General features: G+C 48.6%; 1 protein-coding gene across 4 annotated transcripts; it reads right to left on the reverse strand.

The window, feature by feature from the left end:
• Positions 1–8,409: 8,409 nt before the first annotated feature.
• LOC148217552 (nucleolar pre-ribosomal-associated protein 1-like) lies at positions 8,410–15,425 on the reverse strand. Of its 4 annotated transcripts, none has more exons than XM_088158565.1 (5): positions 15,287–15,425; positions 12,491–13,845; positions 11,714–11,852; positions 10,813–11,006; positions 8,410–10,584 (listed from the first exon to the last, which is right to left on the reverse strand). In XM_088158565.1, exons 2-4 carry the CDS (start codon positions 12,704–12,706, stop codon positions 10,873–10,875), a joined length of 489 nt encoding a protein of 162 aa, XP_088014691.1. In that variant the 5' UTR covers positions 12,707–13,845; positions 15,287–15,425; the 3' UTR covers positions 8,410–10,584; positions 10,813–10,872. The 4 variants fall into 4 exon arrangements, with proteins under 4 accessions (XP_088014691.1, XP_088014690.1, XP_088014692.1 ...); XM_088158564.1 differs by lacking the exon at positions 15,287–15,425 and adding an exon at positions 14,707–14,724 and having other exon boundaries at positions 12,491–14,620; XM_088158566.1 differs by lacking the exon at positions 15,287–15,425 and having other exon boundaries at positions 8,410–10,116; positions 10,480–10,584; positions 12,491–14,721.
• Positions 15,426–27,643: the final 12,218 nt, after the last annotated feature.

Below are 27,643 nucleotides of genomic sequence, written 5' to 3' on the forward strand. Positions count from 1 at the left end.
ACTATTTTTCTGCTTGTTTAGATGGCAGATCCGTTTGGAACACACCTTACGATAGCAAATTCTATGCCCAGGTAGGGACCTCTCAGTTCTTCCATAAAACATTTTCTTCTGCATTATGGCAAGCCTTTGTTTTAGCTTGACAGCTTTCTTGAAACTTCAATTTACGCATGTATCCAAAGACATTTGCAATTCCAGAAATTGGTAGGCACATCATATGGAAAGTAAATAACATTCTCGAGAGGGAGTTGCTTTGTTACTGAGGGGATGAAAAGCAAGGCTAGAGCTAGTAGAACTACCCAAGAAATTGGACTTAACGCAGCTTTTACAAGGCTCAAAGTAGCCATACCGAGATGTTTGAGCTAAAAGCCCCAGTTACCAGACTTACAGGCCTAATAGTTATCACCACACCACATTCCCTGGTTGCAGTATTTTTAACAGCAGTGCAGAACGCTACTGAAAATTATTTTTAGGTTGAATTGTTCTCTCCCCTCACTGCCTGTGTAGCTGTTAGAGGCTTCCAGGAGGCTGGGGAAGCAGACTGCTGGTTTCACTTCCAGACACGTCACTTCCATGGTCTGCTGGAGGGCACTTTGAAGCCCGTGGCCTTTTCTTGCTCTATTGTATCTGACAACTTTCCTCCCCCACGTCTGTTTTTTAGCGGGCAGCATTTTTGGAGGGCCAGTCAAAGACCTCAGGCTCCGAGAGAATTCGTCTGCTTTGCTCTGTTTACGTGTGCAACAGATGGGAGCAGCAACTAAGTCAAGTAGTAACTTCTGAGCTGCCCAGTTATCAGTAAACCAAAATATTCTTTTGTGACTCTCGCCAGACGAACATATCATCCTATCCGAGTCACACACTGCCCCTCTGGCATTTTCCAGTCAGACAAAGAATTCCTGGCCCCTTCCTTGCATGAACCTCAGCTCTCCACCTTGTTCCAGAAAGAGTTCTAGATCCAAGGCCCAGTGAGCCAGCTACCCTTTGCTGCCCTGAGCAGTATGGAAACAGCCAAGCCCCAGCCCTGCAGCCCTGCCTAACTCGCCTTTGCCTCCCAAACCTGAACCTTTTCCTTGGCTGTGGCATCCTCACTCATGCAATCCTGAAGACAAAAATCTGATTTGGCAGGTGAGGCCGTTTCTAACGCAAAAGCTTCACCAAGGTTTCTCTTCCAACTTCAGCCTTAAACAGTCCTGTCCTCCTCAGACAGCCCCCACCTCCAGCCTTTAGCTGTAAATACTTACTGTTTTATAGCTAATGCTTGCCACCCCTCAAAATTAAGTCTTTTGATATGCATTTACATCCCTCCCTAACCATGTCCTCATCACCCTTCCCAAACTCAGCCTCATCTCCAGGCCTAGAACCTCTCCCTAGGTGAGGGACTGTCCTCGGGTAGGAGTGCTGACAGACCTGTGCATGAGCCCAGCTGCATAGCCCGTGCTAATCCCAGCCCAGCTCTAGCCTTTAAACCCACTGGGGCTTTGGTACTGGAGGCCCAGTTACAGTAACCCCTGTGGCCGTTCCGCTTCCAGGCCATCTGTGAGTTGTGATCCCCCACCCTACACCACTTTGGTGAGAAATGCATTCCTTTCTTACAATAAAGTTTTCATTTTATGTCTAAATTCAAGCATTCCGAGAAAACGTGTAGCAATTCTATCAAGACAGACATGACAGGCACCAACATTAGTCTTTCATTACACACTTTTCATGCCTTCTCTCCACAGATTTCTTTGAGGCAACTCTGACTCCTTTTCTCACAGGCAGCTCCACACAGCCCCGACTCCTCCTCTCCTCTGTACGACTGGCTAAACCCCAGCCTGTCCCTTCCCCAGCCACCTGAGCCTGTCTGTCCCACACACAGCATCCTCTCACCTTGTCCATCCCTTGCACGGCCACGTGTCCCTTCCTCCTCGCAGCACAGCCAGCAGGCTCCAGCCCACACTGCAGCAGGCTCTGCACCTCCAGCTGGAGCTGTGCTTAGTGAAACTGGCAGCCAGCTGACCCACGCTTTTATAACAACCAGCCTCACTGGGCAGGCAAGGCTGTTTCCACTCCTTGCTAATCAGTACAGCTGTAACTCGTTGGCAACTAGTGCCTTCTGCGCTATCCTTACAAACTATTCTCCTACAGAAATGGACCGGAATTCCGCGGGGATTTTCCGGGGATTCCGGGGGGATTTTCTCGGGAATTCCGGGGGGATTTTGTCGGGGATTCCGGGGGGATTTTCTGGGGGATTCCGGGGGGATTTTATCGGGGATTCCTGGGGGATATTCCCGGGGATCCCGGGGGGATTTTATCGGGGATTCTGGGCATATTTTCTCGCGGATTCCGGGGGGATTTTCTCAGGGATTCCGGGGAGATTTTATCGGGGATTCCGGGGGGATTTTTCCCGGGAAATCCGGGGGGATTTTCCCCGCGATTCCAGGGGGATTTTCCAGGGGATTCCGGGCATATTTTCTCGGGGATTCCTGGGGGATTTTCCAAGGGATTCCATGGGGATTATCCAGGGGATTCCAGGGGGATTTTATCGGGGATACCTGGGGGATTTTCCAGGGGATTCCTGGGGGATTTTCCCGGGGATTCCGGGGGGATTTTCACGGGGATTCCGGGGGGATTTTCACTGGGATTCCGGGGCGATTTTCTCAGGGAATTCCGGGGGATTTTCTCGGGAATTCCGGGAGGATTTTCAGGAGTATTCCGGGGGGATTTTCCCGAGTATTCCGGGGGGATTTTTTCGGGGAGTCCGGGGGGATTTTCCCGGGGATTCCGAGGGGATATTCCCGGGGAATTCCGGGGGGATTTTCCAGGGGTTTCAGCGAGGAATTTCCCGGGGAATTCCCGGTGGATTTTCCCGGGGATTCCGGGTGGATTTTCTCGGGGATTCCGGGGGGATTTTCCCGAGTATTCCGGGGGGAATTTTTCGGGGAGTCCGGAGGGATTTTCCCGGGGTATCCGGGGTGATTTTACGAGGAATTCCGGGGGGATTTTCCCGAGTGTTCCGTGGGGATTTCCTCGGGGATTACGGGATGATTTTCTCGGGCAATTCCGGGGGATGTTCTCGGGTATTCCGGGGCCATTATCTCGGTGATTCCGGGGAGATGTTCTCGGGGATTCCGAGATTATTTTCCCGGGGAATTCATGGGGATTTTCCCGGGGATTCCGGGGGGATATTCTCGGGGATTCCGGGGGGATTTTCCCGAGTATTTCGGGGGGGTTTTCTCGGGGATTCCGTGGGGATTTCCCCGGGGATTCCGGGGGGATTTTCCCGAGTATTCCGGGAGGATTTTGTCGGGGATTCCGGGGGATTTTCTCGTGGATTCCGGGACGATTTTCCCGAGGAATTCCGGGGGGATTTTCTCGGGGATTCCGGGGGGATTTTCTCGGGGATTCCCGGGGGATTTTCCCGGGGAATTCCGGGGGGATTTTCTCGGGGATTCCGGGGGGATTTTCCCGGGGATTCCGGGGGGATTTTCCGGGGATTCCGGGGGAATTTTCCAGGGGATTCGGGGCCGATTTTCGCGGGGATTCTGGGGGGATTTTCCCTGGGATTGCGGGGGGATTTTCCCTGGTAATTCCAGGGGATTTTCCCGGGGATCTCGGGGTGAGTATCCCGGGGATTCGGGGGGCATTTTCCGGGGATTCCGGGGGGATTTTGTCGGGGATTCCGGGGGGATTTTCCAGGGGATTCCGGGGGGATTTTCCAGGGGATTCCGGGCATATTTTCCCGAGTATTACGGGCGAATTTTCTCGGGGATTCCGGGGAGATTTTCTTGGGGATTCCGGGGGGGCTTTCACGGGGATTTCTGGGGGATTTTCGCCTGGATTCCGGGGGGATTTTCTCGCGGATTCCGGGGGGATTTTCCCGGGGATTCCGGGAGGAATTTCTCGGGGAGTCCGGGGGGATTTTCCAGGGGAACTCCGGGGGATTTTCTCGGGGATTCCGGGGGGATTTTCCATCGGACTCCGGGTTGATTTTCCCGGGGACTCCGGGGGATTTTCTCGGGGATTTCTGGAGGATTTTCCCGGGGATTCCGGGCGGATATTCTCGTGGATTCCGGGAGGATTTTCCCGGGGAATTCCGAGGGATTTTCAGGGGATTCAGGGGGGATTTTCCAGGGGATTCCGGGGGGATTTTCTCGGGGATTCCGGGGAGATTTTCTCGCGTATTCCCGGGGCATTTTCCTGGAGATTCCAGGGGGATTTTATCGGCTATTCCGGGGGGATTATCCAGGGGATTCCGGGGGGATTATCCAGGGGATTCCGGGGGGTTTTTCCAGGGGATTCCGGGCATATTTTCCCGAGTATTACGGGCGAATTTTCTCGGGGATTCCGGGGAGATTTTCTTGGGGATTCCGGGGGGGCTTTCACAGGGATTTCTGGGGGATTTTCGCGTGGATTCCGGGGGGATTTTCCCGGGGATTCCGGCGGAAATTTCTCGGGCAGTCCGGGGGGATTTTCTAGGGGAATTCCGGGGGATTTTCGCGTGGATTCTGGGGGGATTTTCCATCGGACTCCGGGTTGATTTTCCCGGGGACTCCGGGGGATTTTCTCGGGGATTTCTGGAGGATTTTCCCGGGGATTCCGGGCGGATTTTCTCGTGGATTCCGGGACGATTATCCCGAGGAATTCCGGGGGGATTTTCTCGGGGATTCCTAGGGGATTTTCCAGGGGATTCCGGGGTGATTATCCCGGGGATTTTCCTGGGGGATTTTCCCGGGGATTCCGGGGGATTTTCTCGGGGATTCCGGGGGGATATTGCAGAGTATTCCGGGGGGATTTTCCGGGGAATCTGGGGGGATTTTCTCGGGGATTCCGGGGGGATTTTCTCGGGGATTCCTAGGGGATTTTCCAGGGGATTCCGGGGTGATTATCCCGGGGATTTTCCTGGGGGATTTTCCCGGGGATTCCGGGTTGATTTTCCCGGGGAATTCCGAGGGATTTTCTCGGGGATTCCGGGGAGATGATCCCGGGGATTTCGGGGAGATTTTCTGGGGGATTCCTGGGGGATTTTCTCGGGGATTCCGGGGGGATTTTCCCGGGGATTCCCGGGGATTTTCTCTCGGATTTTTTTCCCCAATTTTTCAAGCATTTTTTCCCGCAATTTTCGTGGATTTTTCCCAAATTTTCCCCATTTCTCACTGATTTTTTTCCCCATTTCTCAATGATTTTTGCCCCAATTTATCAAAGATTTTTTTCCCCATTTCTCACTGATGTTTTTCCCCATTTTCCCCCCATTTCTCACTGATTTTTATCCCCCATTTTTCAATGATTTTTCCCCATTTCTCTCTGATTTTTTCCCCATTTCACCATGATGTTTCCCCCATTTCTCACTGATTTTTCCGTTGATTTTTCATGGATTTTTCCACCCATTTTTCGTGGATTTTTCCCCCATTTTTCCCCATTTCTCATTGATTTTTTTCCCCCATTTATCACTCCTTTTTCCCCATTTTTCCCCATTTCTCACTGATTTTTTCCGCCATTTTTCATGGATGTTTCCCCCAATTTTCATGGATATTTCCTGATTTTCCCCCCCATTTCTCACTGATATTTGCCCCCATTTCTCTCTGAATTATTCCCCCCATTTTTCATGCATTTTCCCGCCCGTTGATCACTGATTTTTTCCCCATTTCTCACCGACTTTTCCCCCCATTTCTCACTGATTTTTATCCCCCACTTCTGACTGATTTTTCCCAATTTTTCGTTGATCTTTTTCCCCATTCCTCACCGATTTTCCCCCCATTTCTCTCTGATTTTTCCATCATTTTTCATGGCTTTTCCCCCCCATTTCTCACTGATTTTACCCCATTTCTCACTGATTTTATTAATGTTTGTATTTCTATTTCTAATTATGTTTATATTTATATTTATTATTATTGTTTTGCATGTTTATGTTTATGTTTATGTTTATGTTTATATCTATGCAGGTTAACGTTTGTGCATGTTTATGTCTATGTTTATATTTATGCATATTTATTTTTATGCCGGCGAACGCGGGCAGGCGTTTTATGTAGATGCCTATCCGCCGGGGTCCTAGAGAGGCCGCCATCTTGAGCGTGTCGGGACTCTCAAAATGGCGGCTCGGGCGGCACCCCGGCTGACCTTCCCAAAATGGCGGCAGAAAGGGCGGGAAAAAATCAGGACCCCGGTGTGTAGGCATAAGATGCCTGATTACATCGCCGACGCCGATCCGCTCGCCGCCAATTTTCCCGGATGTTTCAGAGCGTGCCGACAACGGCCGCGCGGTCCGCGGTGCCGCGGGCGTGAGGGCGCCGGCGGGCGCGGGCAGGCGTTTTACGTAGACGCCTATCCGCCGGGGTCCTAGAGAGGCCGCCATCTTGAGCGTGTCGGGACTCTCAAAATGGCGCTTCGGGCGGCACCCCGGCTGACCTTCCCAAAATGGCGGCAGAAAGGGCGGGAAAAAATCAGGACCCCGGTGTGTAGGCATAAGATGCCTGATTACATCGCCGACGCCGATCCGCTCGCCGACAATTTTCCCGGACGTGTCAGAGTGTGCCGACAACGGCCGCGCGGTCCGCGCTGCCGCGGGCGTGAGGGCGCCGGCGAGCGCGGACAGGCGTTTTATGTAGACGCCTATCCGCCGGGGTCCTAGAGAGGCCGCCATCTTGAGTGCTGCCGCAGGGCTGGGTCCCGGCCCGCGGGCCCTTCCGCCATCCTGAGAGGGGCACGGTGCAGTACCCGCCCGTGCCCACACGGCGGCAGCACTGCCGCCCAACTCAGCCCGGCACTGCCGCCCTGTCAGGGACAGCCAGAGAAGGGAGAGAGTTCCAAGCACCAGAGTCCCCACCCGTCATAAAATCCTCTCAATGAACGCCCCAAAAAAACCCCGACCCAAACTAAAAATGCCCTGCCTCTGACCAAATGAAAAAAAAACCCTTTTATATATAGAAATCATCTATTTTTTAATATTTAATTTCTAGTCATAATCTAGACATATTTCATATATTCAATTTAATTGCTATTCTATTTATCATATATACAATATTATTTTATTATTCATTATATACATAGATTTATATTACTAATGGTATTTCTATTTTATGTATATCCATCTATATTTGTAGGTTCATAGTTTTTAATATTATTTCTTTAAAAGCTCTGCCTCTAACCAAATAGAAACAAAAAACTCGATTATTTTAAATTATATTTGAATATATTTTTCTATTTAGTTTTCATATTTATATCTGTAGATTTATATGTCTATATTGTGTATTCTATATTTATATACTATTTAACGTATTTTTTACTAGTATATTAATATACTATATGCTATTTACATTCTATTATAACATACTATTTAATATAACATATTAAAATCGATAAATTATTTATATTACATACTACATACATGTATTTTATATTTATATTTATTTCTATATATTTATACTTACATATATATATGCATATATAGTTATAATAATTTTATGTCAGTATCTATTTTTGCATATTTGTATATTTTTGCCTATATTATTTATATTATTTATTAAAAACCCTCCTCTAACCAAATGAAAAACAATAAAAAATTCCTTTTAAAGTCTAAATATTTATATATTTCTATTTTCATAACAAAATATAATGTAATGTAATATATTTATATATTGGTTTCTTATATTTGCTTCTATATTTTTATTCTTTATCTTTTATATATACAGTATCTATAAAAAAACCCTACCTCTATCCAAACACAAACCAATAAAACATTCCTTTTAGACTATATTTAGCTGTTTTTTAAGGTTCTGTTTTTCATGCATTCTACACCCACCCCTCCCTCTCAATGTTCTGGCACCCACCATGACCCCCCCCCATGCCCGACTCACCTGCTCCTCCAGCGCAGCCCGGCTCCCTCTCCCAGGGACCTTGGGGTGCCCCAAACCACGTCGGAGCCCCCCTCAGCCTTTTTTCCTCACCCCAAAGAAGGCACAGAACGACTCCAACTGCCCTGGACAGCAGCAGGGCACTTGACTGCAACCCCTCCCATGTGTCCATCCCACAGAAAGTGACTCTGCTGACACCAGAAAAGGGAGGGCAACCCCCACAAGGGCTGAAGTTCCTCCCCAGCCCTGCAGACACAGGGGACAAGGGGCAGAAAGGAGGAGGGGCAGCAGAGAGGACAAGGGAAGAAAATCAACATCAAGGTGCACGATGAAATGGAACCCCCCCTAAAAAAAAAAAAAAAGAAGAAGAAAAATGAAAACGAAAAATAACCAAAAAACGAAAAGAAACCCCTGGCATGCTGGATGGGCAGCACAAGAGGGAGGGATTAAAAATGAACAGGGACAGTGTCCTGGTTTTGGGCAAATTTGGGGGAAAACCTCCAGAAGGAGCCCCCAGACAGCAAACCCCACGACTCCTCCCCCCCACCCCACCGGGTTCGGGAAGAATTTCCTCGGAGAAGAGTGGGAGAAAAAAACCTCTTTATTTAACAAGCAAGACACTCCCCAGCACAGGGAAAAAAGACAACACCAGCTGACAAAAAACTCTTTCACCGTTCTGAAGGGATGACGAGTTCAATCTCTCTGGCGAGTGGTCGCCCAGTTATCAGTCTCTGGCGCTTGGGAATGGCTGCTGCAGGTGACAGAGTGTAGACTCCCGGTGTTTCTTGGGGTTTCCCAGGTCCCCGTCCGGAACAGGTTCAGATGGTATCCAGGAGAGGGAGGGGACGGGGTGGAAGAGAAAACAGTCCAGGGAAAAAGTTGGACTGCCTAGCTGAACTAACTAATAAGAAAAAAGCAAGGGCAAAGCGAAGGAAAGAAAAAGAGGCAGAAGCGAGCAAGCAGGCAAGCAAGCAAGCAGGCAGGCAAGCAAGCAAGCAAGCAAGCAAGCAGGCAAGCAAGCAAACCGAGCTAAAACCTCTCCTAAACATAGACCATGGGGGAGGTGAGCCGGCTGATAACAAGACAAAACAAAGCTTCACTCTCAGAGTCAGTCCTGGAAGCACAGGACATAATACCAAACATAATCATGACACATGATTGGAGATAGAAACACCATAACATCACCCTAGGACAGACAGTGACCGGGACACAAGGATCCCACGGGAAACAACGGCACAGGGAGCACCACAGAGGCACAGAGAAGGACGGAGAAAAGACAGAGAGTGCCAAACACACAGCAAGGACTGAGGGGTACCATGACAAAGAGGGAACCCAGGAGCCAGAGAGGAAGCGAGCACAGCCCGTGCGGGGCGGGCAAAGACGGGCAAGGAGCAGCACAGGCACGGAGACAGAGAGGCACGGCCAGCAGGACAGAGGCTCACCAGGAGAGGGGCACAGGAAGGGAGGAGCACCGGGCAGCGCTCCTTTAGGACAAGAATATTCACACACACAAGCAATTCCCTCATTTGCACCTCATTCTTATTTCACACACCGTGTCCCCCCCCCCCCCCCCCCCCCCCCAATAAAAAATTCAGCTCATAGCACAGGCAGCTCTGGCTTTTCCCTGCACAGTATTTCTACCAGGGACCTGGGCACAGCACGCGGTCGCGAGTCACCTGAATCAATCCTGATTTAACATTTCAAAGCTTCTCCTTCTGGCACTGCACCTTCTCAGACCCGGGCTGCCATGTTCCACTCCCCTCATGGCCAAATTCAAGAACAACTGTTGCCATTCTGCAGAGAATTCCCAATATGACTCACATGTTATCAGTGGGCAGAAAACTCTTTGGGCTTCAGTTCCACCTCTCACCTGTTCCACGTGGAGGGAGGACAGGCATTTGTCACACATCACAGCAGCAGTGATGGATCAAGGCTTTTTTTTTTTTTTTTTTTTTTTTTTGATTGAATAAAAGGGTAAGAAAAAACAAACCAGGTCTCATACAAATGTCTTGAAACACCATTAAAGCTTTTTAAACCCAAGGAGACCATCGTGATTCCTGACTTCAGTCTTCTATTCATACTGGTTTTGGCATCATGAAATCAATCAGAGTCTTTAAAGAAATACTAAATCATCATGACTAAACCCCGGGCTCCTGGTCATTTGCACTTACAGCCCCTTGTAGGAAGCTCTCCAGCCTTTTTTTCCCATCCTACGTTGGACAGAGGATGGCTGTGAACCGCACGCCTCCGCACAAACAGTCCTGCCGGTTCCTCAAAAAGTTTAAAATGCCTGTGATAAAAATGATAGAAAGTAATACTGCCTCTCAGACTGTTCAAGAAATGGGAAGTTGGACTTTCAATGTCCCACTGAGAGATGCCAAATAAAAGCTTCCCCATGAGCTCGCACAGAGTAGTAACATTTCTTGGACGAAACTAAACTAAGATTTTTTTTTGACCAAACAAGATAGGTCTGTATGAGAACAGCTCAGGAGGCTTTCAGGGCTCGCAGTGATGCTGGCAGAGCACAGAACGTTAAAGATGAAGTCTTAACTCCCTGAATTAATGCCCTGTGGTAGCCAAAACCTTTTGCAAAGACACATAAGACTTGCTTCTCCTTGTTTCCGAGTTCCCAAGCCATCCTGTAATTCGTCACCTGCACTAGTGCAGACCAATCTGCCGTGGGCAAGGAACCGATCCGGCTCCTGAGCTCCAAGCCACGTGTCCCCGATGGAAACCCAAGTCAGGAATACAAAAACACCTGTGGAAGAAAGACGAGAGAAAAATCAGAAGACACAGATATTCTTCTATTTCCACACAGAAATACCGAGCCAAGCTGTTTACCTCTGGGACTCTGTTTTCAAACAGCTCCCCAACTCTGTTCCTAGATGGAAAACGTGGAGTGGCTTTGCCCATGCAAAGCCAATGAGCCTCCTCACAAGAAGGAACAAACCAGTTTCCTGCTAAATCAGACACCTGGAAATCTCACCTGTCACATGCTGTCATGGACCAGCAAGAGGGATCAGCATCCAGGCCCACGTGGACTTGTTCATTCCTGGCTTCTAATGCAGCAGGGACAACAGCACTGAAGGGAAATGATCACGTCTTCATTTAAAGAGAACCCAACTTCTTCATCAAAGCCATCACTGTCCTCGATCAGGACATCCACCATATCCAGGACATCTAATAAGTGAAGAAAAACATCAAAGCAAGAATCCAGACTAACAGGAAAAACAACAGACGTAGAATGCAACACTCTAGGAATACAAGGCATCTTTTTAATTCTTTTTAATAAAAAAAAAAAAAAATTAAAAAAAAGTATGAAAGCCACATTTGTCACACAATACAACGTTAAGTGCAACCCCTAAATTACAGCTGAACCTTCACTCTGCCTTTCAATGCTGCTGTCCAGCACGGAGCAGCTGTGGCTGCTCCTGGATCCCTGGATGTGTCCAAAGCCAGGCTGGACACTGGGGCTTGGAGCAGCCCGGGCTACTGAAAGGTGTCCCTGTTCATGGCAGGGCTGGAACTGGATGAGATTTAAGGAGCCTTGCCGGCCAAACCACTCTGGGATTCCATGACTCTGTCAACAGTCCCAGGCAGAAGGGCTAGATTTCCATTTGAGTTCAAAAACGCGGCTGCAAGAGCATGAAGAGAGATTTCAAATACCGTTCAAGTGGCACAACCACGGCAGAAATTACTTTCAGAGGTAAAGCGGCAACTTGGCAATTCCACTTCGACTTCTGATACCAAGAACACGTGGAGAGCTGAATCCTGGAGGGCCCTTACTTAACAGGACTGCCAGAGTTATCCATCCCCAGTTTGCTGATTAGGGCTAGAAAGTGTATCCCCAAGTCATGGAGTTGGGATGTTGACAGGTTACCACATACCATCAATGTGAGAGACGGGGATGCTGATGTTATCAGAGTCCTGTTTAAACAGAGCCACCTGGAGCGTGCTGGCTGCCTGAACCAGGTCTGCTGCCTTGTCAGTGTAGGGACAGGGGTTGGCCACCAGCTTCAGCAGGATCTGTCAGCAAAGGTGGGGAGAAAGGTAAGTGCACCTGCTGGCTGGCAAGTGCAGGGGAACCACACGGTACTGAGAACGACCACGTGCTGAAAGCTGGGCAGCTTTTATGAGGACAACTTCCATAGCACTTCTGCAGGATTCTGTCTACAGTTCCTGCTCTACAGGCCACACTGATGGAAAAACAAAAACCCACCACAACTTGGCACCTAGATTGCGACCACACACCGAGTACCTGGGCAGACCACAGTGGAGGCAAAGCACTGGGCATTCAACATCCTGAAGAGTAAACAGCAAGTGTCACCTTTCCTTTTCAAGGACCACCATCTACTGAGCTCTGATAATGTCGGCACCTAAAGAGGAGATCAAAGCTACCCACACCTACACCACTCTACCCTTACACCAACAATGCTGTAATAACAGCTGATCTTTTTGGATTTCATTTTCCTACAAATCATTTGGCTGCCCTCCCACTGAACACAAGAAGGATGCCACCTCCGTATAAAGAATCCCAAACAAGGCTTTTCTCAGAATTCATTCGCTGGTCTTTGACAGGTTTCTCAACAATAGCAACAAGACCTCCAGTTTCCACTAACACTATTCTTTGCATTTTTTTATCCAGCTGATTTGAACACCGTTACCTTTTCCAAAAACTGAATCACTGCTTCCTTCTGGTCTTCTTTTGTATTATCCAAGTGCTCCAGCCAAATTGAAAGCTCCTTCCACGTGTACTCAAACGCTCCACTGTCACGTAAAACCTGTCCAGGAAACAAAGGAGGAGGTGTGTAAATAAACCTCAAAACACCTAAAATACAAAACCCCGAGGGATGCAGATCTTTTTCTATAGTTACCTTCATGCTTCCTTCTTTTAGGAACGAAAAGAAGAGCAGGTTGATGAGGAGTCGTATCTGCCGCTCTCCTCACCCTCAGTTCAAGAGGCTCACTAGGGGGACTTCAGCTGCATAGTGGACAATAAAAATCCTACTTCTGTAATTTTTGGAAAGCAGGTTATACTGCTTTCAGAGGGCCGTACAGCTTTCTATCATCACAGGCAGTTAAAAAAAAAAGAAAAAAGCACCTTCAAAATAGCCTGTAGGGGAGTTTTAGAAAACTACCGATGAAACAGAGGAAAATCATTGCTAAATTAAACCTGAATCAGGCTACTTGTACTTAAAGCAATCAGGCAGAGGGATGAACAGTCACATAAATGAGCAGTGGGCTGTGACCACAGCAAGGTCCAGAGAGAAGTGCAAGTTGCTGGGGGTGGTGAGGAAGACCAACAAGTCCCACACCCTAGAGACAGGCTTTGACGTGCCTAGAAACTTCCCCCCGCTTTCCTGCTCTCCAAATTCAGGCCCTGACTGCGAGCACCCAAACTCGGTGACCCCGAGCTCCAGCTCTACAAGCAAGAAAGGAGGAGGGAGAAGAGGAAGGAATCCGAGTGACACCAGGGTTCAACTCCCTCCCCCTAAGGCCCAGCAAGAGAGGAAACCTTGCCCAGCTTCCCGACCCTGGCACCTACGTTGGACGACTGCAATTACACAGGATGAATCTGTGCCTTTGCTCCTCTCCACACATCAAATACAAGGAAGCCATCACAACTCATTTGTTCTACAGTTACTCCGTGTACAACACCAGCAGATCTAAAAACAACTGCTGCTCACATCAATCTGACAGGGTAATTCTTTTAAAGCAAGAAAACATGAAGGAAAAAGGATTCATTATAATATAAGCGACTATTTTTGGCAGGGTCTGGAAACAGAAATGCACCTGCAGCTCTCACAAAACCAGGCAGGAACAGAATGTGAAATCCAAAAACGAGCCTTCAGTTACATGGCACTGTGCAGAAAAGTAAGTCCTTACCATCTATTCTTAGCAGCCTTTCTGCTGACGGAACTGCCCCAACTTCCCTGTTCCTGCTTTCCCTTCAGAGAAAATGCAAAGGACTGAAGTGGAAAGTGGACACAGGAACAAGTCAAGCAGTCCATGTTCCCACCTGGCAAAAGAATCCAAAACCATCAGAAAAACGGCACATTTTGAGCAGCTTTCGGTTGAGACATTCATTGCTGGGAGACCAAGTGAACCTGCCTTTAATCCCTTGCAAGGATCAAGGGCCACTAAACCCTAATTCAGTCACTGTAACTGGATTTTTTTTCTTGGCAGGACAGTCTGGTTGCATTTATTCCTTATTCCTAAGGGTAAATCTCTACCCCTACTTAGGTAACTAAAGGATGTCCTCTTTGAATAAGGTGCTAAAAACAGCAGCCTCTGGTGTCTGGTGGACTTCGAGCTGACCAGCTTTTTCTCAAAAGTCAAATAACTAATTTAAATATGCAGAGGGGGATGCTAATTTTCAAGACAAAAAGTACTCCTTGCATCAAAGCTGGGATCAGACAATAACAGAGAGGACTACTCTGCAGGGCCAGAGGAAACCGGAGAAGACTTATGAAAGGCTAGAGTGCTGAAGTACAGATTAAAGAAACGCTGATAAAAAGTAAAAATCCAAAGCAATATCTTCTTGATCAATGTCAAGACCTTTGCAGGCACCAACTGCACTGATTTATTACAGTATCAGAATTCATTCAGCCTCGGGGGGGTGCGTAAACACGACAGACATTTTCTTTGCTCTTTCATCAACTGCTGCAGTGAAGTCCGTTCACAGCATTGATTTCTGTCAAATATTTCGTTACTAGCCGGTTATCTGACAGCAAATTTCAACAAGAGTCACAGGAAAGGAGACTGGTGACCACACAATCCTGCAGCAAAGGTAACTGCTTCAAGAAAAAATCGTACAATCCTGAAATTTCAGGCCAGTGGGATAGAGTGAATATCCTGATATTTCAATTCAAAAGCTTACCTTAACGGTCTCGGGCTCCGGGGCTTGGAGGGGGGGTCGGTTCGGAAGGGCCGCCTCCGGAGGAGGGGATCCCGGGGGGAGTCAGGGGCCCGGGGAGGGGGGCGAGGCGGAGGGAGAGGAAAAAGAGGAAGATGAGGAGCAGGAAGAAGGGGGAGAGGGTTTGAGAGGAGGGGAAGCCCAAATCCGTGCTGTGTGCGGAGCTCCGACAGCACGCTGCAGCCCGCAGCTCAGTGTGAGCACGGGGCAGAGGAGGCGATTTCTGGGCATTCAATCACCCTGAGGCGGGCCCGGCACCGCCCCTGCAGCACCGTCCCCAGCACAGCTCGGTACCGCTCCGGGATCACCCGGCCCCGCCCCCGGTGCCGCCCGGGACCACTGGGGACCGCCCCTAAAGCACCGCCCCGGCCCCGCCCGGTCCCGTCCCCGGGACCTCCGTGCCCCGCCTCGCCAAGCCCCGGCTCCGCCCCGAGCCTGCCCGGGCTGCGCCGGGACCATCGCTGGCGGCCCCGCCCCTCTTCCCCGGGCCGAAGCGGGCTGAAGGAGATGTCCGCACGATTGGAAACGCCGCCGAAAATCGCACCCGTGGGATCGGTGTCGGCGTCGTGCGCAGGCATCCCACTAGAGCGAGCGGGCTCCTTGCTGTGCCACCCTCCTTTTGCAGCCAGAGTTAGAAGGTCGGGGAGCGACACCCGAGCCGCCATCTTGGGAGAGGCAGGCGCGCAGTACCGCGCTCTGCCCACAGGGTGGCGCTCGGGAGACAGGCAAGGGATGGAATCAAGGAGTGTCCCAATCCTTGAGGAAATCCCCCTGAATGAACGCCCCAAAAACCCCGACCAGAACTGAGAAACCTCCTGCATCTGTGTGAGTGCAAAGGGTGTGCAAGGAGTGTGCAAATAGTGTGCATTAGCAATCGATCGGCAGGCATTGGCAATCGACCGCCGATCTAATCGATCGGCAGGCATTGGCAATCGATCGCCGAGCTAATCGATCGGCAGGCACGATCAATCGATCGCCGATATAATCGATCGGCAGGCATTGGCAATCGATCGCCGATATAATCGATCCGCAGGCATTAGCAATCGATCGCCGATATAATCGATCGGCAGGCATTGGCAATCGATCGCCGATCGAATCGATCGGCAGGCATTGGCAATCGATCGCCGATATAATCGATCGGCAGGCATTAGCAATCGATCGCCGATCGAATCGATCGGCAGGCATTAGCAATCGATCGCCGATCGAATCGATCGGCAGGCGCGATCAATCGATCGCCGATCTAATCGATCGGCAGGCATTAGCAATCGATCGCCGATCGAATCGATCGGCAGGCGCGATCAATCGATCGCCGATCTAATCGATCGGCAGGCACAATCAATCGATCGCCGATATAATCGATCGGCAGGCATTGGCAATCGATCGCCGATATAATCGATCCGCAGGCATTAGCAATCGATCGCCGATATAATCGATCGGCAGGCATTGGCAATCGATCGCCGATATAATCGATCCGCAGGCATTAGCAATCGATCGCCGATATAATCGATCGGCAGGCATTGGCAATCGATCGCCGATATAATCGATCGGCAGGCGCGATCAATCGATCGCCGATCTAATCGATCGGCAGGCATTAGCAATCGATCGCCGATCGAATCGATCGGCAGGCGCGATCAATCGATCGCCGATCTAATCGATCGGCAGGCATTAGCAATCGATCGCCGATCGAATCGATCGGCAGGCGCGATCAATCGATCGCCGATCTAATCGATCGGCAGGCGCGATCAATCGATCGCCGATCTAATCGATCGGCAGGCATTAGCAATCGATCGCCGATCTAATCGATCGGCAGGCGCGATCAATCGATCGCCGATCTAATCGATCGGCAGGCATTAGCAATCGATCGCCGATATAATCGATCGGCAGGCGCGATCAATCGATCGCCGATCTAATCGATCGGCAGGCATTAGCAATCGATCGCCGATATAATCGATCGGCAGGCGCGATCAATCGATCGCCGATCGAATCCATAGGCACGCATTAGCTATCGATCGCCGATCTGATTTTTCCCGCCATTTTTCATGGATTTTTTCCCCCATTTCTTACTGATTTTTCCCCAATTTTTCATGCATTTTTTCCCGCAATTTTCGTGGATTTTTTCCCATATTTTCCCCATTTCTCACTGATTTTTTTCCCCCCATTTTTCCATGGATATTTCCCGATTTTCCCCCCCATTGCTCACTGATTTTTGCCCCCATTTCTCTCTGAATTTTCCCCCCATTTTCCATGCATTTTTCCCCCATTTATCACTGATATTTGCCCCCATTTCTCTCTGAATTTTTCCTTCCATTTTTCATGCATTTTTCCGCCCATTAATCACTGATTTTCTCCCCATATATCACTGATTTTTTTCCCCATTTCTCAATTATTTTTTCCCCCACTTTTCCCCGTTTCTCACTGATTTATTCCCCCACTTTTCATGGATTTTTTTTCCCCCATTTCTCACTGTTTTTTTTCCCCATTTTTCAAAGATTCCCCCCCCCATTTTTCACTGATTTTTCTCCATTTCTCACTGTTTTTCCCACCATTTTTCATGTGGTTTTTTTCCATTTCTCACTGATGTTTTACCCCATTCTTATTACCATTCTCATAGCTCTATTTTATATTTATACATATTCTTATATTTGCATTATTTCTGTTATACACTAGATTTTTCATAGATATTTGCTACTTATATTTCATTATATTTTACATGTATACCAATCTATTTCTAGTCTTTATATTTTATTTTTATATTAGCTATAAAAACCGTGCCTCTACCCAAATAAAAAGCATTTAAACATTCCTTTTAGACTATATTTAGCTATTTTTTATGGTTCTGTTTTTCATGCATTCTACACCCACCCCTCCCTCTCAATGTTCTGGCACCCAGCATGACCCCCCCCCCCCCCCCCCCATGCCCGACTCACCTGCTCCTCCAGCGCAGCCCGGCTCCCTTTCCCAGGGACCTTGGGGTGCCCCAAACCACGTCGGAGCCCCCAGTCTCCACACCCTCCCCCTCCGTAGGGAACGGGAATGGGATGGGGAGCACACAGGACAAGAAAGGAACACAAAAGACACACTGGACAGAGAGAAGAAAAGGGCTGGAAGCTGGATATGAGGATGAAAGTGGAGCAGCAACAAACCTCAGGACTCTTGACTAGAGAGTGTGGCTGCTGAACGTCTCAAAAAAAACCCCCAGCTCCAACACAACGTGCTGTGCTCACGGCTCGGCCTGGGACTCGTCAGTGAACATCTCTCTCTCTTGCCAGGGCCATAAAGCCCCCGAGAAAACACGAGGTGAGGTTGATGTGCTCCGGCTTTGCTCCTGCTCATCCCTAACCCCCAGCCCCTGCTGCCAGCGAGCACCCTGATCTCTGAACCTCTTCTCAGCTTGTTTGTACGCTTCCAAATTCCTTCCTCTTTCTTCAAGCTTCATCTGTTTCCTGGCATTGGGAGAATGACAAGTGTTTAGCACAGCGCAATGAATACAACAGTCTCATTTTCAGAAGACACAACTGAACGAGAACCGACAGCAGCACTGCTTCGAGACAATCTGGGCACACGTTTCCCTTCCAGCAATCTGAGTGTTCTTTTGTGTCACGCCTGAAATTCTGAAAATGGTTTTTTGAGAAAAATTATCCATAACTAGAAAACAATCAAACCAAATAAATAGAACCCCTATGATATAATAACAGCCCATATACTACAACACTCCAATTCTAATATTAATAAGAAAACAGAAATTAGCTACACAGCATTACCTCAAACAAACACTACATACTGGCAAGAATCAAAGCCACCACAAAATAATTCAAAAACTACCCTATGCCTTATGCTACAGGCTAGAACGCCATCGGCAAACCTTATCAAGGTATCCTTTAAAAACAACGCCCCACCAAAAACAAAAACAACACAAAACGCCATTCAAGAACTCCCTTATCAACACCTGAATGAAAAAACATGGCATTAGATAAATAGACCATAGCCCTTATCATACACCATCTACAAACAAAATAAAGCTATACCATACATCCTCGAAAACCACCTTCAAAGCACGACATTAGAAAAAAAAACTTTCCAGAATTAAAAGCTGTATCTAACAAAAGCCGTCTGATAAAATTAACAACCAAGCCCCCACCATCAGAGCTGCCCCTACTAAACTCCCCATCGTACATATGAAAAATCAGTTTTAAAAACCTACTTCAATTCATTCTGCCTCAAATACAAAACCATCCAGAAAGTTACCTTCACTCAAAAACAAAAGCGCACGTAGTAAATAACATTAGAAAATAAATCAGCACACTACACACCACAAGCATAAAATATTGAATTAAAACCAAAAATACCCCTATTCATTAAAGAGCCCAGCCGCAAGCTATATTTAACTATAACTTCGTGCAAACGTACACATATCATTAAAATAGATTTCTTTCAGAATACAACTGATGATCTAAAATAGTAAAATGTCCGAGAACGATATTATAATAGGATATCCTCGATCATCCTCCCGCAAATTCTCTCCACTCTATTGTCCGACACACACCAGAAAAAAAATCCAGTTTTTACTTTTTTCAGCTAACTTCTCATTTATTAGCTGAGAGGAATGTTGAATTTGTCTTTACAAATGAGCTGTGGATCAGCCTGTAGATAAGGCTAGCACTGAGAGATAAAAGAAACAATGGGATGGATTCCACTGATTGATGAATGGAAAGAGATAGTTGCCTTGACAAACAAACTGCGGGGCTGCTGATAAATGAAATTGGATATCGAAAGATGAAAGAAGCAACGGGGGGAAACTATGAATTCTATAAGAATTAAAAATTAAAAGGGAGGGTTATACATTAGAGGGGAATTTCAGGTATCAGGCGTTCCGGGAAGTCTCTGCCTCTCAAGTACCTCAGCCAATGGGAAAAGAGAGAGGGAAATGCGGCCGGGAAAATAGGATAAAAAGGAGGCTGCGTCCTCCAAAAATTTGAGAGATCCCAGGGGAATGTCCCATGGCCTCTCCCTTTATTCGAATAAAGCAAAAAGGACTCCTCTGTTTCCTTTTTGGACATAAACCGCTGGTGTTTGTGGATTAATTTTCCTGACATTTAGCAACATATTGTTAAAAAAAAAAAAAAAAAAAGTGATCCAGAAGAGGGCAACATTGACAGCCATTCCAAGACAGGATGAACAAATGCTTTCACATTGACAGAGGATGCTGCGATGTTCTGAGAACAGAAGATAGAATAAAATAAAGGAAGGTGATGTTACAAGACAGAAAAGGGTAAAATAAAAGGAGTACCTGAGACTGGGGGGCGGGGGGGAAGAAAATGGGGAAATATTAATTGCTACACACTAGGTACAAATGCTTTTTACAAGTAATTTATGAGAAGCAAGCTAAAAGCGTCTTACTGCTGCTAGTGATATCATGCTCCAAGCTCTGCTAATAATTCCTATTTCTAGCAATAGTTAAATTGAACTCACTACATTCCAACTATTTTTCTGCTTGTTTAGATGGCAGATCCGTTTGGAACACACCTTACGATAGCAAATTCTATGCCCAGGTAGGGACCTCTCAGTTCTTCCATAAAACATTTTCTTCTGCATTATGGCAAGCCTTTGTTTTAGCTTGACAGCTTTCTTGAAACTTCAATTTACGCATGTATCCAAAGACATTTGCAATTCCAGAAATTGGTAGGCACATCATATGGAAAGTAAATAACATTCTCGAGAGGGAGTTGCTTTGTTACTGAGGGGATGAAAAGCAAGGCTAGAGCTAGTAGAACTACCCAAGAAATTGGACTTAACGCAGCTTTTACAAGGCTCAAAGTAGCCATACCGAGATGTTTGAGCTAAAAGCCCCAGTTACCAGACTTACAGGCCTAATAGTTATCACCACACCACATTCCCTGGTTGCAGTATTTTTAACAGCAGTGCAGAACGCTACTGAAAATTATTTTTAGGTTGAATTGTTCTCTCCCCTCACTGCCTGTGTAGCTGTTAGAGGCTTCCAGGAGGCTGGGGAAGCAGACTGCTGGTTTCACTTCCAGACACGTCACTTCCATGGTCTGCTGGAGGGCACTTTGAAGCCCGTGGCCTTTTCTTGCTCTATTGTATCTGACAACTTTCCTCCCCCACGTCTGTTTTTTAGCGGGCAGCATTTTTGGAGGGCCAGTCAAAGACCTCAGGCTCCGAGAGAATTCGTCTGCTTTGCTCTGTTTACGTGTGCAACAGATGGGAGCAGCAACTAAGTCAAGTAGTAACTTCTGAGCTGCCCAGTTATCAGTAAACCAAAATATTCTTTTGTGACTCTCGCCAGACGAACATATCATCCTATCCGAGTCACACACTGCCCCTCTGGCATTTTCCAGTCAGACAAAGAATTCCTGGCCCCTTCCTTGCATGAACCTCAGCTCTCCACCTTGTTCCAGAAAGAGTTCTAGATCCAAGGCCCAGTGAGCCAGCTACCCTTTGCTGCCCTGAGCAGTATGGAAACAGCCAAGCCCCAGCCCTGCAGCCCTGCCTAACTCGCCTTTGCCTCCCAAACCTGAACCTTTTCCTTGGCTGTGGCATCCTCACTCATGCAATCCTGAAGACAAAAATCTGATTTGGCAGGTGAGGCCGTTTCTAACGCAAAAGCTTCACCAAGGTTTCTCTTCCAACTTCAGCCTTAAACAGTCCTGTCCTCCTCAGACAGCCCCCACCTCCAGCCTTTAGCTGTAAATACTTACTGTTTTATAGCTAATGCTTGCCACCCCTCAAAATTAAGTCTTTTGATATGCATTTACATCCCTCCCTAACCATGTCCTCATCACCCTTCCCAAACTCAGCCTCATCTCCAGGCCTAGAACCTCTCCCTAGGTGAGGGACTGTCCTCGGGTAGGAGTGCTGACAGACCTGTGCATGAGCCCAGCTGCATAGCCCGTGCTAATCCCAGCCCAGCTCTAGCCTTTAAACCCACTGGGGCTTTGGTACTGGAGGCCCAGTTACAGTAACCCCTGTGGCCGTTCCGCTTCCAGGCCATCTGTGAGTTGTGATCCCCCACCCTACACCACTTTGGTGAGAAATGCATTCCTTTCTTACAATAAAGTTTTCATTTTATGTCTAAATTCAAGCATTCCGAGAAAACGTGTAGCAATTCTATCAAGACAGACATGACAGGCACCAACATTAGTCTTTCATTACACACTTTTCATGCCTTCTCTCCACAGATTTCTTTGAGGCAACTCTGACTCCTTTTCTCACAGGCAGCTCCACACAGCCCCGACTCCTCCTCTCCTCTGTACGACTGGCTAAACCCCAGCCTGTCCCTTCCCCAGCCACCTGAGCCTGTCTGTCCCACACACAGCATCCTCTCACCTTGTCCATCCCTTGCACGGCCACGTGTCCCTTCCTCCTCGCAGCACAGCCAGCAGGCTCCAGCCCACACTGCAGCAGGCTCTGCACCTCCAGCTGGAGCTGTGCTTAGTGAAACTGGCAGCCAGCTGACCCACGCTTTTATAACAACCAGCCTCACTGGGCAGGCAAGGCTGTTTCCATTCCTTGCTAATCAGTACAGCTGTAACTCGTTGGCAACTAGTGCCTTCTGCGCTATCCTTACAAACTATTCTCCTACAGAAATGGACCGGAATTCCGCGGGGATTTTCCGGGGATTCCGGGGGGATTTTCTCGGGAATTCCGGGGGGATTTTGTCGGGGATTCCGGGGGGATTTTCTGGGGGATTCCGGGGGGATTTTATCGGGGATTCCTGGGGGATATTCCCGGGGATCCCGGGGGGATTTTATCGGGGATTCTGGGCATATTTTCTCGCGGATTCCGGGGGGATTTTCTCAGGGATTCCGGGGAGATTTTATCGGGGATTCCGGGGGGATTTTTCCCGGGAAATCCGGGGGGATTTTCCCCGCGATTCCAGGGGGATTTTCCAGGGGATTCCGGGCATATTTTCTCGGGGATTCCTGGGGGATTTTCCAAGGGATTCCATGGGGATTATCCAGGGGATTCCAGGGGGATTTTATCGGGGATACCTGGGGGATTTTCCAGGGGATTCCTGGGGGATTTTCCCGGGGATTCCGGGGGGATTTTCACGGGGATTCCGGGGGGATTTTCACTGGGATTCCGGGGCGATTTTCTCAGGGAATTCCGGGGGATTTTCTCGGGAATTCCGGGAGGATTTTCAGGAGTATTCCGGGGGGATTTTCCCGAGTATTCCGGGGGGATTTTTTCGGGGAGTCCGGGGGGATTTTCCCGGGGATTCCGAGGGGATATTCCCGGGGAATTCCGGGGGGATTTTCCAGGGGATTCCGAGGGGATATTCCCGGGGAATTCCGGGGGGATTTTCCAGGGGTTTCAGCGAGGAATTTCCCGGGGAATTCCCGGTGGATTTTCCCGGGGATTCCGGGTGGATTTTCTCGGGGATTCCGGGGGGATTTTCCCGAGTATTCCGGGGGGAATTTTTCGGGGAGTCCGGAGGGATTTTCCCGGGGTATCCGGGGTGATTTTACGAGGAATTCCGGGGGGATTTTCCCGAGTGTTCCGTGGGGATTTCCTCGGGGATTACGGGATGATTTTCTCGGGCAATTCCGGGGGATGTTCTCGGGTATTCCGGGGCCATTATCTCGGTGATTCCGGGGGGATTTTCTCGGGGATTCCGAGATTATTTTCCCGGGGAATTCATGGGGATTTTCCCGGGGATTCCGGGGGGATATTCTCGGGGATTCCGGGGGGATTTTCCCGAGTATTTCGGGGGGGTTTTCTCGGGGATTCCGTGGGGATTTCCCCGGGGATTCCGGGGGGATTTTCCCGAGTATTCCGGGAGGATTTTGTCGGGGATTCCGGGGGATTTTCTCGTGGATTCCGGGACGATTTTCCCGAGGAATTCCGCGGGGATTTTCTCGGGGATTCCGGGGGGATTTTCTCGGGGATTCCCGGGGGATTTTCCCGGGGAATTCCGGGGGGATTTTCTCGGGGATTCCGGGGGGATTTTCCCGGGGATTCCGGGGGGATTTTCCGGGGATTCCGGGGGAATTTTCCAGGGGATTCGGGGCCGATTTTCGCGGGGATTCTGGGGGGATTTTCCCTGGGATTGCGGGGGGATTTTCCCTGGTAATTCCAGGGGATTTTCCCGGGGATCTCGGGGTGAGTATCCCGGGGATTCGGGGGGCATTTTCCGGGGATTCCGGGGGGATTTTGTCGGGGATTCCGGGGGGATTTTCCAGGGGATTCCGGGGGGATTTTCCAGGGGATTCCGGGCATATTTTCCCGAGTATTACGGGCGAATTTTCTCGGGGATTCCGGGGAGATTTTCTTGGGGATTCCGGGGGGGCTTTCACGGGGATTTCTGGGGGATTTTCGCCTGGATTCCGGGGGGATTTTCTCGCGGATTCCGGGGGGATTTTCCCGGGGATTCCGGGAGGAATTTCTCGGGGAGTCCGGGGGGATTTTCCAGGGGAACTCCGGGGGATTTTCTCGGGGATTCCGGGGGGATTTTCCATCGGACTCCGGGTTGATTTTCCCGGGGACTCCGGGGGATTTTCTCGGGGATTTCTGGAGGATTTTCCCGGGGATTCCGGGCGGATATTCTCGTGGATTCCGGGAGGATTTTCCCGGGGAATTCCGAGGGATTTTCAGGGGATTCAGGGGGGATTTTCCAGGGGATTCCGGGGGGATTTTCTCGGGGATTCCGGGGAGATTTTCTCGCGTATTCCCGGGGCATTTTCCTGGAGATTCCAGGGGGATTTTATCGGCTATTCCGGGGGGATTATCCAGGGGATTCCGGGGGGTTTTTCCAGGGGATTCCGGGCATATTTTCCCGAGTATTACGGGCGAATTTTCTCGGGGATTCCGGGGAGATTTTCTCGGGGATTCCGGGGGGGCTTTCACAGGGATTTCTGGGGGATTTTCGCGTGGATTCCGGGGGGATTTTCCCGGGGATTCCGGCGGAAATTTCTCGGGCAGTCCGGGGGGATTTTCTAGGGGAATTCCGGGGGATTTTCGCGTGGATTCTGGGGGGATTTTCCATCGGACTCCGGGTTGATTTTCCCGGGGACTCCGGGGGATTTTCTCGGGGATTTCTGGAGGATTTTCCCGGGGATTCCGGGCGGATTTTCTCGTGGATTCCGGGACGATTATCCCGAGGAATTCCGGGGGGATTTTCTCGGGGATTCCTAGGGGATTTTCCAGGGGATTCCGGGGTGATTATCCCGGGGATTTTCCTGGGGGATTTTCCCGGGGATTCCGGGGGATTTTCTCGGGGATTCCGGGGGGATATTGCAGAGTATTCCGGGGGGATTTTCCGGGGAATCTGGGGGGATTTTCTCGGGGATTCCGGGGGGATTTTCCCGGCGAATTCCGGGGGGATTTTCTCGGGGATTCCTAGGGGATTTTCCAGGGGATTCCGGGGTGATTATCCCGGGGATTTTCCTGGGGGATTTTCCCGGGGATTCCGGGTTGATTTTCCCGGGGAATTCCGAGGGATTTTCTCGGGGATTCCGGGGAGATGATCCCGGGGATTTCGGGGAGATTTTCTGGGGGATTCCTGGGGGATTTTCTCGGGGATTCCGGGGGGATTTTCCCGGGGATTCCCGGGGATTTTCTCTCGGATTTTTTTCCCCAATTTTTCAAGCATTTTTTCCCGCAATTTTCGTGGATTTTTCCCAAATTTTCCCCATTTCTCACTGATTTTTTTCCCCATTTCTCAATGATTTTTGCCCCAATTTATCAAAGATTTTTTTCCCCATTTCTCACTGATGTTTTTCCCCATTTTCCCCCCATTTCTCACTGATTTTTATCCCCCATTTTTCAATGATTTTTCCCCATTTCTCTCTGATTTTTTCCCCATTTCACCATGATGTTTCCCCCATTTCTCACTGATTTTTCCGTTGATTTTTCATGGATTTTTCCACCCATTTTTCGTGGATTTTTCCCCCATTTTTCCCCATTTCTCATTGATTTTTTTCCCCCATTTATCACTCCTTTTTCCCCATTTTTCCCCATTTCTCACTGATTTTTTCCGCCATTTTTCATGGATGTTTCCCCCAATTTTCATGGATATTTCCTGATTTTCCCCCCCATTTCTCACTGATATTTGCCCCCATTTCTCTCTGAATTATTCCCCCCATTTTTCATGCATTTTCCCGCCCGTTGATCACTGATTTTTTCCCCATTTCTCACCGACTTTTCCCCCCATTTCTCACTGATTTTTATCCCCCACTTCTGACTGATTTTTCCCAATTTTTCGTTGATCTTTTTCCCCATTCCTCACCGATTTTCCCCCCATTTCTCTCTGATTTTTCCATCATTTTTCATGGCTTTTCCCCCCCATTTCTCACTGATTTTACCCCATTTCTCACTGATTTTATTAATGTTTGTATTTCTATTTCTAATTATGTTTATATTTATATTTATTATTATTGTTTTGCATGTTTATGTTTATGTTTATGTTTATATCTATGCAGGTTAACGTTTGTGCATGTTTATGTCTATGTTTATATTTATGCATATTTATTTTTATGCCGGCGAACGCGGGCAGGCGTTTTATGTAGATGCCTATCCGCCGGGGTCCTAGAGAGGCCGCCATCTTGAGCGTGTCGGGACTCTCAAAATGGCGGCTCGGGCGGCACCCCGGCTGACCTTCCCAAAATGGCGGCAGAAAGGGCGGGAAAAAATCAGGACCCCGGTGTGTAGGCATAAGATGCCTGATTACATCGCCGACGCCGATCCGCTCGCCGCCAATTTTCCCGGATGTTTCAGAGCGTGCCGACAACGGCCGCGCGGTCCGCGGTGCCGCGGGCGTGAGGGCGCCGGCGGGCGCGGGCAGGCGTTTTACGTAGACGCCTATCCGCCGGGGTCCTAGAGAGGCCGCCATCTTGAGCGTGTCGGGACTCTCAAAATGGCGCTTCGGGCGGCACCCCCGGCTGACCTTCCCAAAATGGCGGCAGAAAGGGCGGGAAAAAATCAGGACCCCGGTGTGTAGGCATAAGATGCCTGATTACATCGCCGACGCCGATCCGCTCGCCGACAATTTTCCCGGACGTGTCAGAGTGTGCCGACAACGGCCGCGCGGTCCGCGCTGCCGCGGGCGTGAGGGCGCCGGCGAGCGCGGACAGGCGTTTTATGTAGACGCCTATCCGCCGGGGTCCTAGAGAGGCCGCCATCTTGAGTGCTGCCGCAGGGCTGGGTCCCGGCCCGCGGGCCCTTCCGCCATCCTGAGAGGGGCACGGTGCAGTACCCGCCCGTGCCCACACGGCGGCAGCACTGCCGCCCAACTCAGCCCGGCACTGCCTGCCCTGTCAGGGACAGCCAGAGAAGGGAGAGAGTTCCAAGCACCAGAGTCCCCACCCGTCATAAAATCCTCTCAATGAACGCCCCAAAAAAACCCCGACCCAAACTAAAAATGCCCTGCCTCTGACCAAATGAAAAAAAAACCCTTTTATATATAGAAATCATCTATTTTTTAATATTTAATTTCTAGTCATAATCTAGACATATTTCATATATTCAATTTAATTGCTATTCTATTTATCATATATACAATATTATTTTATTATTCATTATATACATAGATTTATATTACTAATGGTATTTCTATTTTATGTATATCCATCTATATTTGTAGGTTCATAGTTTTTAATATTATTTCTTTAAAAGCTCTGCCTCTAACCAAATAGAAACAAAAAACTCGATTATTTTAAATTATATTTGAATATATTTTTCTATTTAGTTTTCATATTTATATCTGTAGATTTATATGTCTATATTGTGTATTCTATATTTATATACTATTTAACGTATTTTTTACTAGTATATTAATATACTATATGCTATTTACATTCTATTATAACATACTATTTAATATAACATATTAAAATCGATAAATTATTTATATTACATACTACATACATGTATTTTATATTTATAT

Source organism: Sturnus vulgaris, unplaced genomic scaffold, assembly GCF_052056855.1.
Source record: "Sturnus vulgaris isolate bStuVul1 unplaced genomic scaffold, bStuVul1.hap1 Scaffold_689, whole genome shotgun sequence".
NCBI classification, from domain to species: Eukaryota; Metazoa; Chordata; class Aves; order Passeriformes; family Sturnidae; genus Sturnus; species Sturnus vulgaris.